Source organism: Lynx canadensis, chromosome D1, assembly GCF_007474595.2.
Source record: "Lynx canadensis isolate LIC74 chromosome D1, mLynCan4.pri.v2, whole genome shotgun sequence".
NCBI classification, from domain to species: domain Eukaryota; kingdom Metazoa; phylum Chordata; class Mammalia; order Carnivora; family Felidae; genus Lynx; species Lynx canadensis.
In genome coordinates this window covers 87361758-87376310 of record NC_044312.2, presented here as the reverse complement: position 1 = coordinate 87376310, position 14553 = coordinate 87361758, and the positions used below count along the sequence as shown (strand labels likewise).

At 35.4% G+C, this 14553-nt stretch overlaps 1 protein-coding gene across 1 annotated transcript in view; it reads right to left on the bottom strand.

The window, feature by feature from the left end:
• Nucleotides 1-4377: 4377 nt before the first annotated feature.
• QSER1 (glutamine and serine rich 1) overlaps nucleotides 4378-14553 on the bottom strand; it is a 46801-nt gene continuing 36625 nt past the window's right edge. The window contains exons 10-12 of the mRNA XM_032594848.1: nucleotides 10671-10823; nucleotides 9342-9437; nucleotides 4378-8364 (exon numbers count right to left, since the gene is read on the bottom strand). Coding sequence (XP_032450739.1) covers nucleotides 8224-8364; nucleotides 9342-9437; nucleotides 10671-10823 — 390 coding nt within the window. The 3' untranslated portion in view covers nucleotides 4378-8223. The remainder of the gene's footprint in view (nucleotides 8365-9341; nucleotides 9438-10670; nucleotides 10824-14553) is intronic.

Genomic DNA, 14553 nt, shown 5'->3' with positions numbered 1-14553 from the left:
TATGAGGACACAGCAAGAAAGTTGTTATCTACAAGCTAGGAAGAGAGCCCTCACCATCAACTCAACTGCTGGACCTTGATCTGGACTGACAGCATCTGGGATTGTAAGAATATAAGTCTCTGTTGTTTAAACTACCTAAGTCTGTGGTATTTTGTGATAGCAGCCCAAGAAAGCTAATGTAGTGGTGCTCAGCTACCAGTCTGATGACTTCTCGTGTTTCTCATTTGGATTGCACAGTATTTGCTCATGAGTGTGGGCATTCTTTAAAACGACAAATTTTTGCTTTGCAATGCTTTGTGAATGGTGCTTTAATACATAATCTTTTTGATAGTGAATTGTTTGCAAACTCCTGTGATAACATTAATGCATTTGTAAAAAACCTTAACTTCCTGACTTCTACTTAAATCAAATAACGTTATCTTCTAATAAACTCAACGGAGGACTGGCATTGAAAAGACTTTTACTGATTGGCCCATTAACAGTTTTTAAGTCATTGATGAAAAGAGTATGTAAACAAGGTTAATTTAAAAAATACATTAGAAAGCCAAGTTCTTTCGGCTAAGTTGTTGCTAGTGTTTTTAATTCTCTTGCTTCACTGCTTAAAGACAGCTGCTCTCTGATGATAGCTCATTCACTTCCATAGATTAAATGGAAATTAAATAGAAAAATTAAGAGAATGGACTTTGGTCTGTTGAGAAGCACAGTGATGAGAGGTTTTCTTTTAAAGATAGAGAAAGCAGGTAATGAACCACTGACATTAATGGCATTTTTAAAAAGACTTTATTATTTAAAAAATTTTTACTGTTTTATTTTTGAGACAGAGTGAGTGGGGGAGGGGCAGAGAGAGTGAGAGGAAGACAGAGGATCTGAAGCAGGCTCTGTGTTGAGAGCGGAGAGCCCAATGAGAGGCTCGAACTCACGAATCATGACCTGAGCTGAAGTCGGACACTTAACCGACTGAGCCACCCAGGCTCCCCTAAGAGTTTATTTTTAGGAAATCTCTACACCCAATATGAGGCTTGAATTTACAACCCTGAGACTAAGAGTCACATGCTCCCCTGACTGAGCCAGCCAGGCACCATACTAATGGCATTTTGAGCTTACAGGCCAGCTTGAAAACACTGTCCAAATGAACACTCATGTATAAATCACCCATCTATTCAACACATACCTATTAAGAGCCTATTGTGTAAAATACTTCGTGCTGTTGGAGCGAGAAAGGTGAAGATGATGTAGATATGACCTTAAGTACTTCGCAAGTGACTGGTGAGAGCAGATGTTTCTAATCTTATACTACTGTCACAAGGTAAACTAAGCGCTGCCAGGGGGGGTGTGTGTATAAAATACCTGCTTAATGATTTTAATCTAAGTCTTGCAAGTTAGTGAAAGCTTGGAAATAATGTGGTAAAGTCATTCTTCCTGTTCTGCTCTCTTTGGTGCTACTGTTGAACAACTCTGCATTTCTCCCAACGTTCCAGTCTCTATAGAATCAAAGAACATTAATAGTTTTAGAAGACTTTGTTTCTTACCTCACTTTCAGGATGAGAAAATAGACTAGGCTTCACATAACATGTCTGAGGACAGAGCTAGTTTAGTGGCAAATAGAAACCATTTTCCTGAAAACAAAGTATTATGCCTTTTTCTTCAGCCAGGTTTGTGTAAAATTTCTCCCAACCTTTGAGACTTGGCTTAATCATTACTGCTTCCATGAAGCTTTGCAGGATGCTCCCCAAGTAGATAAACACTACCTCTCGAGTATTTTGCTCACGAGTACTTCTAACAGAAACATTCATTCACTTTTACTGGAAATTTGTTCTCTAATTATTCCAGCTGGAGTCTCAAGCCCAAAAGAGAGGAATGTGAAATCAGGGTCCCTGGGCTGTCTCTGCAGATGAGGACAAAATGTAAAAAATAATGGCCACTACATTGCACTTTTTCATAAAATACCAATATTCTATTGTACAAACTCTTGGTATTGTCGCTTTCTTCTAACGCTGCAGTTGCACATTGCTCACTAAAGTCATTAATGCCTTTATTGCAAAATGCAGTGAATACTTTCCTGTTTTTACCTTTTAATGTTCCATGTAACTTTTCTTTCATATATCCAGTTATTCATTAAATATTTAATGAGATCAGATATTGCACCAGATGCTGGGAGTGCAATGATGAGCAAAACACACATAGGTCCTATCATATCACAGTAAAGAGCACCAGTCAAGTAACCATAACAAAGTGTGGTAAATGCTACATTACAGGAATCACAGGGCACATAATCTGGGCCAGAGGGTTAAAACCTAATCTGATCCAAAAGAAGTGATATTAAAGTGAAACCTGAAGAATTAAAAGATGAAGGAAGACTAATTCAGCAGAGGGAACAAGAACTACTAGAGGCAAGAAAAAACACACATTTGAGGAATTTAAAGATGTTCCTTAAGCCTGGGCCACAAATGGGGAAAAAAAGGAGGAAACATTTCATTGCATAAAGTGCTTTTAACTTTATAAGACTCTGGGTTAAAAGCAATGAAAAGACACAGAAACATTGTGAAGAGAGGAAGGACAAGGAAGAAAAAGATCCTTCTTGCTACAATTTAAGAAAAATTTCTACCATGTCCATTATTTTTTATTCTAGGTCTTAAATGATTTTCATTGTTGCCTTACTCTAAATATTGTAAGGAGCTAAATTAAAAGAAAATCTGTATTTGCTACGGGTGAAAACATCTCTCAGTGTGTTACAGGTAAATTATATGTAAAACAGAAGTGATTCTTGCAAAGCAATTTCTGGACTCCTGATTAACATCACAAAATAGGTAAGGTTTAACAACAGACTACTAGGTAATTCTATCTTCCTTTTATTTGAAACCGGTCAGCTCTAAATTATTCATGCTAACTGAACAGATAGATATATATATATATATATATATATATATATACACATATAACCTAAAATGAACAATAATCCAGATAGTTTCTATTTCCCTTTGGAATGTGCCTTTTCATTTTCATTTAAACACAAGTATCTCTGAAATCTAAGGATTTACTTAAAGTCACACCACAGAAAAGGGCTAATCGCTAATACCTAATTTTGTGACCCATCCCAAATTGGGAATTGAAAGCATGTTCTGGGCTGATGTTAAGACTTAATATTGAGAGTGGTTTATACCTTTTTCTTTACATTTTCATATTTTGTGACTTTTTTTCGTAAAATAAGTATGTAACTTTATTATTTTTCTGGTAATAAAAACATTTCCATATGGAAAACAAGTCTCCTCTTACACGTATTTCTTGAGAAAGTCAGGTTAAATAATTGATTTTAGAGAGCTCCTCTGAGATACAAAATTCATTTTAAAATTTTTTTTTTTTTTTCAATGTTTATTTATTTTTGGGACAGAGAGAGACAGAGCATGAACGGGGGAGGGGCAGAGTGAGAGGGAGACACAGAATCGGAAACAGGCTCCAGGCTCCGAGCCATCAGCCCGGAGCCTGACGCGGGGCTCGAACTCACGGACCGCGAGATCGTGACCTGGCTGAAGTCGGACGCTTAACCGACTGCGCCACCCAGGCGCCCCACAAAATTCATTTTAAAAAACACTAATGGGGCACCTGGATGGCTCAGTTGGTTAGTTGGTTAAGTGTCTGACTTTGGCTCAGATCATATCTCAAAGTTCCTGAGTTCGAGTCCCACGTCAGGCTCTGTGCTGACAGCTCAGAGGCTGGAGCTTGCTTTGGATTCTGTGTCTCCCTCTCTCCCTGCCCCTCCCCTGCTCATGCTCTCTCTCTCTAAAATAAACATTAGAAAAGAAAACCTTAGGGGCACCTAGGTGGCTCAGTCTGACTCTTGGTTTCAGCTCAGGTCAGAATCTCACGGTTTTGTGGGTTAAGCCCCACATTGGGCTCTGCACTGGCAGCTGGGAGCCTGCTTGAGATTCTCTCTCCCTCTCTTTCTGCCCTTCCCCCATTCGCACTGTCTTTGTCTCTCTTAAAATAAACTTAAAAAAATTAAAAGAACATTAAAAAAATAAATAAAAAATAAAAAATAAAACACTAATAAAAAGAACCAGAAAGTAACAAGACATTAATAAAGCAGTGTAGAAGTGTTATCATTTAGGTTTGCAATATAATTTTAATGACTGTTTTCTACGATATTTGAATAATGACTATTTCTGAAAATTAACACAATTTTAGCAACCAATGGAGAATAAAACAGGGACGTTACAAAATTTTAAAACAATTTTTGATAGAGATCATTGATTGAAGATTTGGTTTTGAACAATGTAAAATAAGTCAAGGATTGAAATGTGCTTTTACAATCAAAATTAATTGGGGTGTCTGGCTGGCTCAGTCGGTAGAGCATGCAACTCTCGATATCAGGTCATGAGTTTGAGCCCCACGTTGGGTGTAAAGATTCTTGGAAAAAACTATTTTAAAACACAGCAAATATGCTGAGCATGTATTTACTTGGAATACTTAATGTTTTAAAATAGCATATGAAGGTAAAGGCAGGATATTATTACTCTGAAAATTAATGAATCAGGATAAACTCGTTTTTACATATTCAATAGTTAATATAGATTTGTACCTAATAACTTTACAATAGGACTTTACAAAATAGGTGTTGTGTGAAGAATCTATAACATGATGATGCTTTTGGATAATAGAATACCTCAGTTTTCAATTCTTAAAAAAAAACAACAAACCCTCAAAACATTCTGATTTTGTTGTTTAAAAAATTGTTTTCATTTTAATGATCTGAGTTAGTAACAAACAAATATACAAAATTGTCTTTCACATTTCCATACATTGTGTTATGGACCACTTAAAACTCTGGGCTACAAATGCAGGTTTCTTTGTATCCTTAACTTCAATCATTGTCACTTATAAATAAAGGTGATTTTCGAAAACATGCATTTGTGAACATAGATGCCAAAAGTTGTACATGTAAGTTAATGCACAACCAATAGTGTACATTGTTCATTTGTGCAGTTACGTGTCAAATGCAATTGACATGGGTAGAAGCAGTTATCCCGGGACAGTTCACTCTGTTTGAAAATCATTTTGAGAAGCAGATGAAACTGTAGTTCAAAACAAAAACTGTATTCTACAAATACAATAAAATTCACAACTTGCACATCTGAAGCAACTTTTGGGACCCAAAGCTGATTTAATAACCCTGCTGCTACATTGGGTTTTTATTGGTGTATCTTCAAAATCATAGATTGGAAAACAGTTGTTTCAACAAAAATAAATATATATATTAAAAGGAAAGTGAGACTTTAAAAAATGTGAGGAAAGCTTTGAAACCAGTAATAATGTATGTCACCTATCATTTTCAAGTTTTAGAAACTTAAAGAAATTTAGAAACTTAAAGATAATCTGAACGTCTCCTGTTTTAAATTAAGATTTTTGCACCTCACCAATGTTTTCTATTTGATAGTGTAAAAGAAGAGTGGACAGTTTGTATTGTTGACTTACTATGATAAATTCACATCATCATAAGTTTGTGACTTCATTAGAGATCAAATAAGTGGAAACTGGATTATTATGAAAATGGGAACAAGGAAGCTCCTTCTACAACCACCAGTCGGAACTACAAATAAACACCAACACAAACTGATTTTTTATATTATTTCCAGATATATCTGCAGGAAGGAAAATCCAATCTTTCTTAAAAATGTTTTTCATGGGTTGTGGCAATGTGTGCTTTACCTCTTTAATTCTATCTACAACCTAAAATTATTTCTATACTACAAATTTCAAACTCCGTGGCAAGGAATGTGAATGCTAATCAGCTAGGTATTTATTCAACTTCATACAAAGAAAGGACTCATGAATGGTTATCATAATAATAGTCCCACTTTTTGCGAAGGCCCGAGTTTGAGGCCCTTGCCTATATTAATGATCAAATGAGAGAAGACAGTGCCAAACAACTGGGTCTCCTTCAGGCAGTTATCACAGACTTGGCCTCTGACATTATGAAAACACTTGTTTTACTAAAATGAATACAACTGCAAACATTTTGAGGACAACTGCAGTTGAAGAGGAAATGGGTTATTTTCTATAGGAAACATAAGATTAACTTTAAGGAAATGTACCTGTTTTCCATGGGCCTTAACAAGGAAATGTGGCTAGTGATTTCAAACACGTACTTCAAGTGTTACCTAAATGCATGATGGCATTTCAACCATCAATGATTCAGGAAAGTTAAACTGAGGGAGGAAAGACATGTACTTATGTACTTAGAACACTACATTAGGAGATGTAGTTATCTACTCTGCACTTTGGAAACGAAAGAAACCAATTCTGTCCAGAGTCAATATCAGAAAGAAATATGGCTGCTTCCTACTCTTCTCCACCTGGTGAAATTAATTTTATGATGCTCTCACTGGTAAGTCTCTCATTTGAGTTAGGCAAAATGAATCTAATAGGTTACTTTTGTTTTCAAAATCAACTGTTTAAACAGGTCTTTTTAGAAACTTTCAGAAGTGGAACATTTAACCCTTGAGAGAAACTTCTATTATTATCTCATCTAATGGCAGGTACAAGGATTGTTGGATTAAGAATTATTGCTTTTAATAAGATAACCATCAAAAATAAATATGTAAGCTTAACTCACTCATTTTCTACCCAATGCTACAATGTTTTACTCTCAAATCAAGTCACATGTTATCTTTAATTCTTTGCCAATTTAGCAAGGTTTTAAGTATAAGAAGTTGGCCTGTTAACTCAAAATCAAGACAACAGCAATGTCCACATAAGCATGTCTTATTTGGGCATTGAGCAGTAACACTGCTTTCTTGATAGGGCTTAAGGCACTAAACGGTGGTAAAATAAACAAAAAGTATGATGATTAACAACTTCTTTAGAATCCTAAAAAAGGAGATCATTTAGAAGGACACTAGTAAATCTTTTTCTCAAACAAATAAGGCATCCTGTTGGCAAACACAAATAAAACAAAAGGTCATGTTGAACCTAATACATTCACTGTCTCAGCTATACTACTTGAAACACTAGCTATCAAACTAAAGAAAGCTACAACAGCATGTATAAAGGTTGGAAAGGCACCAAAGGAGAGTTCTACCACTTGCAGTTCTAAGAGTTAGGTAAGCTGTGTTTAACACTGCATGTAGCCTAATCATAAATTTCATTCTTCCAAACGTATAACGTGGTGAATTTTGATTTGACAAATCAGTTTATCAAGTACTAGTTTAGTAAGAAATTTACTTTCATGAATTAGAAAATTACTGCAGTGTCTAACACAACTCCATTTATAAAGCTAAACTAATTCTAGTACTGAATGCATATTGTGGATAACACTGAAGCAAATCTGTATAAACAAAAATGGTTACCTCAAGATAGAATTCACAATAGAAATTCCATATATAACTAAATAAGATTTACTGAAAATAATGGAAAGTGTAGTACAGATACATCAAACTTAATTATAACCACAACATTTTCCTTGTGAAAAATACAACTATTAGTGAAATAAAATGTACAATTGAAAATTTTTCCAAAGGAAAAACAGTATAAACGAAAACATTCTTCGAGATAGGGAAAATAGTATGTCATTGTTTTTCTCATTACAATATAATTTGACACAAAAAGCAGTCCTAGAATTGCACCAATTCCACATCCAGTTTCCTGAACATGTTAAGAGTAAAAGGAGTTCGTAAAGCAGAATGCAGTTTCTGAATTTCATATTTTAAATTGAGGATATTCTCATACAAAATGTCACATCACACCAGATCTGTTTACATAATGTACAATACTTTCCATTTTGTGGCCAGACATGAATATAAACATATGCTTTCTGTGCCACCTCTCTTTCATTCTGGTATTTAGTCAGAGTCAGGAAAAAATAATCAAGTTACGTAAGTGTTATTTCTCTAGCCATAAAGAAAAATTATATTTAGTGCATGCTTCATCATTTGTCAAAAAACATTTCTGAAAATAAAACTCAGTTACCCAATGGTTTACAAAATAGAAAAGTCATTCATTAGGATAAAAACGTGGTAGGGTTTTAGGTCCATTTCCAAAGGACTGACTTCCTGGGCAGCACCGCTGTCCTTCAGCAGAGGTCATGATGCAAGTTCTATGGTCAAAGCAGGTGTGCCCGCAGGAGACCACTGCCTGACATTCAATTATCTGAGGCTCTGCACCCCCTTCGACCACCCGCCTCTGCCAGTTCATTAGTGCTATAAAATAGACGGAATTTTTGTGGAAATGTTAGGAACATTTCTGCTGTACATGATTTAGAAGTTCTCCAAATTTTTCAAATAGGTCTTCTACCCATTTTACATTTTTCATACAAAGTTGAACAATTTCTTCCTGTCCTAAGTCTTCATTTCTTTTCTGCACAGAAGAAATCTAAAATAAAGAGAATTGCCACATTAGCTTATACTTATCCCTTTATTAGCTCTTAATAAGAGCTCACTGTTTCTAGATCTCGAATGAAAAGGATTTATGAATCCACCTACAAATACTGCTTTAAAAAACAAATTCCATCCATGGAGAATGATTATGTCACATAAATTCAGGTGAAGTCTAATCCTATCATTTTTAGTTCCAGGAGGGCAAGGAGGAAGCTAGAAAAAAATGGCTCAAACTTTCTCAATTGCTTCCAGTTGTGTTAAATTTAAGTGGCCAATTTTGGGGTCAATTCTACATTTCAGAGCATTGTAAAAATAGTCAACATATATTGCACGACCATCTTTCCAGCACATTATCATCAAACACATCAAGTATAGCCTTGGGCCAACTTAACTCTTTATTAAAAAACTGGTAGTGCTGGTCAAAAAAGATACTACTGTCTAGAACCATTAAACCTTTGAGGAAATCGAACTTTATTATCCCACCTACAAAGCGGTAGTATGGTCATATATAATTTCTGAGCAACCTCAATTCTGATACTTAAAACTTACAATTAAATTTTAACTATCATTTCTTCCTGCCAAGGCACAAAAACCCCTTTCTCTGCAATTAAGTGGGATAAGGCCATTCTAGTGATAAGGAAGACAGCAGGATGTCAAAGCAGTGCCTGAAGTGAATTAAAGCAGGATCATTCTGTATTATGGGAGAAGAAAATGAAATAAAGTACCATTTATTATGGCAAGGTAATTAAGCATAATAGCTTAAAAACATTACCACTTACAGCTTCCCTAAGAGCCTCAGATTAATATGAGCACAACACATAACAGAGATACTCAGAATAACATTATTTACAGGACAACAGAGGGACATATTTTTCAACAGTTTTCTTTAAAACATTAAAAAACCACGATAGGTATGGAATCCTTAAAAGTTCAGAAAAAAATTTTCATTTTTAAATAAGTGAAAAAAATTACCTCATCTTTACATATCAGATAAACATGATATTTGTAATGATGGAGTGAATGATACAAAGAATACAGCTGTATTTTCTCTGGATCAACAGCAAACTCCTATAAAAAGAAAAGAGTTTATAGGTATATTTATTTCATGGAATATTTGAGCTGCGAATACTTTTTCCAAGAACACTAGACCAAAAGTCTCAATGGAAATCTTAAAAATAAATGACTAATATGGCTAGATATATGCTTAAATATGGACAAGAGGCTTATTTGGTTAAGAATTTAAATTGTATTTTAAAACCTTCACTCTTCTTCCTGAATATAAACACACACTATTTCAAAAAGTTTAAACATAGAAAAAATTTAAACAGTAAACATGTCAGATGGCTTATAAAGTATAAGAATCTATAATCTCTTGCTTTAGAGATAAACAAGATTAACAGCATGGTATATATTCTTTCATATTTTCCCTCGATGTATACTACGTATTAATAACTCTCATTCTGTAATGGGAAGGAAATCCTACTATACATATTGTTCTGCAACTCTATTTTTTAGAACTTATTTTTTCCTAACTAAAACTTGAATATCTATTTATTACATATATCCCCCCTGCCACTATAAATGATATGAGGGCAGGGATTTTTGACCATTTTTCACTGTTATATTCCTAGTACTTAGAACTGTATTTGCAAACTGTAGGCACTCAAAATATTTTACTGAAAGAATGAATGAGTCTCTTTTTAAAAAGTACATAGTATTACATTATCTGGATGGCTCTTTGTCCAATCTCCTACTGGCAAAGCATAACTGGATTGCGCTTACCAACAACTGCACAATGAGCAAGGGCATACGTTTTTATGCATTTGTGAATGTGTTTCTACAGAATATATTTTTGATGTGGAATTGATTGGTAAAACTGTTTTCTGAAAAGGCAATAATTTAGACTATGTTTGAAAATGAGTGAATTCCAATTTCAATAATTTTACAGATATGGAATATTGAATCTCATGGAAATGTGTATGCTCACTTATCTATATGCATTTGTATCCAATGGTAAAAAGTATATATAAAATATAAATACAGGCATCAGGTGATTCCTTGCCTATTAATCTAGTTTAAAAATCTGCGAGCACTAACTACATGCAGATACCCTGCTGAATGATGGAGAAACACAAAGAATAAGACCAAATCCCTGGTCCTTGAGCTGGAGCTGCTCATGCGTATCTGAAAAGATTTCATATTTACAACAAAATTTAGTAAAATATTTGCTTGTTTCAATGTTTTAAATAGGAATTATATTAAGTGGAAAAGGTATAATTTTATCAATCAATATCTACTTACTTGTGCAGATTTGGTGGTTGTTTTAGAAGTCCTTAGAGTTTTCTTATTATAAGCTTTGCCATTCATTTTGATTTTAGAAATAGCAGAACCCCCACTTTTTGCTTTAGAGTCACGGGTAATTATTGTTAGTTCAGGAAAACTTTCCAAAGCATTCTTTAAAATAAAGCAAAAATAACTGACATCAGAAGAAAACTAAACTACTTTCAGCTATTCAAAATTTATTTTAAAAAATACAGAAAAAAATACATACATACATTTATGCTTAGTACACACACGAATATGCAGAGGGTACAGATGGCATGTGGTAAATATATACAATACAGATATATACACGGGTATTAAACATAGCTACAAATTCTTTGTAGCTCTTCCATCAAGATGTGGAATCTATTTCCTCATCCCTTAAATTTGAGTGAGCCTTATGACCTGCTTTATGCCAACAGCACATGGCACTGTAGGGACTCCTTAATCAGGCAGGGATTTCTAGTAATGCCTCTCTGTGGCTTCAAAGTAGGGGAAAGAGGGACATATGTTTCTCCAAAGCTCTACCAATTCCACTTGGCCAACCCCTGCTATAAAGAATTCATTGGATCACAGGTGAGGATGAGAACAGTGAAAATGAGCAGCATCATAATACTTCTCTGGCTTCACTACTCCTCTGCCTTTTTTGACTACGGTTGTGTTAAGGGAGTCTAAAACAGGTCTTGATGAATTTTTTGGCCACAATGACACAGTAGTTACTCACTGACAAGTTAGTGGTCATATAGCCAAACCAATTCTAGTCCATACTTTTTTTTTTTTAATTGTTATTTATTTTTAAAGAAGAGAGAGAATCCCAAGCAGGCTCTGCGCATTCAGTGCTGAGCCTGACATGGGGCTCAATCTCAGGAACTGTGAGACCATGACCTGAGCTGAAATCAAAAGTCTGACACTTAACTGACTGAGCCACCCAAGTGTTCCTCTAATCCATTCTTTAAAAGTCACTGGCACATTTATGCCCTTACCTACTTGGTAAATCATGAAAAGCCACAAACAATAACGAATGATCTTTATAGCTAAATTTAACTAGTTTAAGTATTGTTTTAAGGTGGTGGAGTGTGTGACTCTTGATCTCATGGTTGTGAGTTTGAGCCTATGTTGGGCATAGAGTTTACTTAAAAAAAAAAAGAAAAAGTTGTTTTAAAAGATTAAATTGAGTAACCACTATCATTTACTATTTTGAATTCTGACAATATACAGGTTCAAGTGCCTCCATTATTTTGATTATTCAGAATGTAATTACCATTTGACAGGCTATACTGTTTTATAAACAGTTACAACCTTTAGGGCCACCTCTTCCAAACTCTGTATGGGTTCCCAAGTACTTTCTGTGACAAGATGCTAAAGATGATTGGAAGCACATGGATTTCTGAGGAAAACAGAACATGATTTACTTCAAAAAGCTTTAGGATTCCTAAAATTACTAAGATCATCATGAGTAATGGTGTTAATTATTTCTAAAGGACTGACAATCTTTTACAATCTACTGTTTGTATTTTGGTTTTAAAATGCAAAATGCTGTAAATGAAAATAATAAAAATTAATAACTAATTTCAAAATTAGAAATTGTTTTTTTTCTGTGAAAATAATATGAAAACTAATTTTTCAGTTGTTCATTATAAACTATCGCATAAGCTTTAAATATCTACAGAGTCTATTAAATGTCAAGTGGTGGCTTTATTTTAATACAAGTTATTAGAGAACTGGTTTAACATTCCCCCCCTTTTTTTTCCACACAAAAGCCTTCACACAAATGTTTTGAGAGAGAGACAGTGAGTGAGGAGGGGAAGACAGAGAGGAAGACACAGAATCTGAAGCAAGCTCCAGGCTCTGAGCTGCCAGCACAGAGCCCAACATAGGGCTTGAATCCACAAACTGCAAGATCATGACCTAAGGTGAAGTCAGACGCTTAGCTGATTGAGCCACCCAGGCACCCCTCCTTTTTTTTTTAACGTTTATTTATTTTTGAGAGAGAGAGAGAGAGAGAGAGAGAGAGAGAGGAAATGCAGGGGAGGGGCAGAGAAAGAGGGACACATAGAATCCAAAGCAGGGTCCAGGCTCTGAGCTGTCAGTGCAGAGCCTGACACAGGGCTCGAACCCATGATTTTGAGATCATGACCTGAGCTGAAGTTGGTCGCTTAATTGACTGAGCCACCCAGGTGCCCCAGAACGGGTTTAACATTTCTAAATGGCTGAGCCAAGGGGAGCCTAGCTGGTTCAGTTTGTAAAGCGGGAGACTTGATCTCTAGGGAGGAAGTTTGAGCCCCATATTGGGTATAGAGATTACTTGAAAAAAAAAAGGGGGGGTACCTCAAACTGCTCATTTTTAAGATTTGGTAAACTTTTAGAAAACACACATCTAAAAGCATTCCTTTCTCTGCAGAAAGCAAGGTATTTTCTAAATTTCAATTGATAATAGCAGTTAAGCAGAAAATACTGGACTGTAGTCTGCAGACCAAATTCTTAGTACCGGGCTTCTTACTACCTTTTGACTTTTTTGTCTGTAAGTGCACGTCTGTGAATGATACAGGACTATTAGTAGTTTGGTGTCATTTAACTTTTGATTTTTTTTAAGTAACTCTGCAACCAATGTGGGGCTAGATCTCATGACCCCAAGGATCACATGCTCTGTTGACTCAGCCAGCCAGGCAACTCTGGTGTCATTTAACTTTGAACTCAATCTCAGAGCCTTAATTTTTACCTAGTAAAATGAGCCAATTTTCACTTTTATGTGGAGTCTGGATAAAATAGGGATGTGAAAAAGCTATACAAATTACCCAAATGAGCTGAAAACTTCCATCCACACAAAAACCTTCACACATATGTTTATATACTAGCTTTATTGATAACTGCCAAGATTAGGAAGCAATCAAATATGTCCTTCAGTAGATGAACAGATAAACTGTGGTACATTCAGACAATGGAATATTATTTAGTGGTAAAAGAAATGAGCTGCCAAGCCATAAAAAGACATGGCAGAAAAAAAATTCTTTTTTTTAAAACAAGTTATTTTACAGATCTTTATTTTTTTATATTTTTTCATGTTTATTTATTTTGAGAGAGAGTGTGCGTGCATATGTGTGCAAGCAGAGAAGGGGCAGAGAGAGAGAGAGAGAGAGAGAGAGAGAGAGGAAAGAGAGAATCCCAAGCAGGCTCCATGCTGTCAGTGCAGAGCCTGTTATGGGACGGGGGCTCAATCCCACGATCTGTGAGACCATGGCCTGAGCTGAAATCAAGAATTGGATGCTTAACTGACTAAGCCACTCTGGCACCCTTTTATTTTTTAAGTAGGCTCTATACCCAATGTGGGGCTTGATCTCATGACCCCTAGATAAGAGTTGCATGCTCTACTAACTGAGTCAGCCAGGTGCCCCCAAATCTTAAATTCTTATTAGTAAGTGAAAGAAGCCAAACTGAAAAGACCACATACGGTATAGTTTTCAACTATAGGACATTCTGGAAAAGGTACAACTATAGAGAGAGTAAAAAGATCAGTGGTTGCAAGAGGTTAAGTGGGTAGGGAGGGATGAATACAGCAAAGAGGATTTTCAGGGCAGTGAAAGTACTCTGTATAACACTTTAATAGTAGATAACATGTCATTATACCTTCTCCAAACTGATAGAATGTACAACACCAAGAGAGTCCGTGCAAACTGTGGACTTCAGGTTATAAAGATACATCAATGTAGGTTCATCAATTGTGACAAATATACCACTTTGGTGGGAGATGTTGATAATGGGGCAGGTTGTTCATGTGGGGTAGATGGGAACTCTCTGTACTTTGTTCAGTTTTGCTGTGAACCTAAAACTGCTATAAAAATAAAGTCCAGGGGTGCCTGGGTAG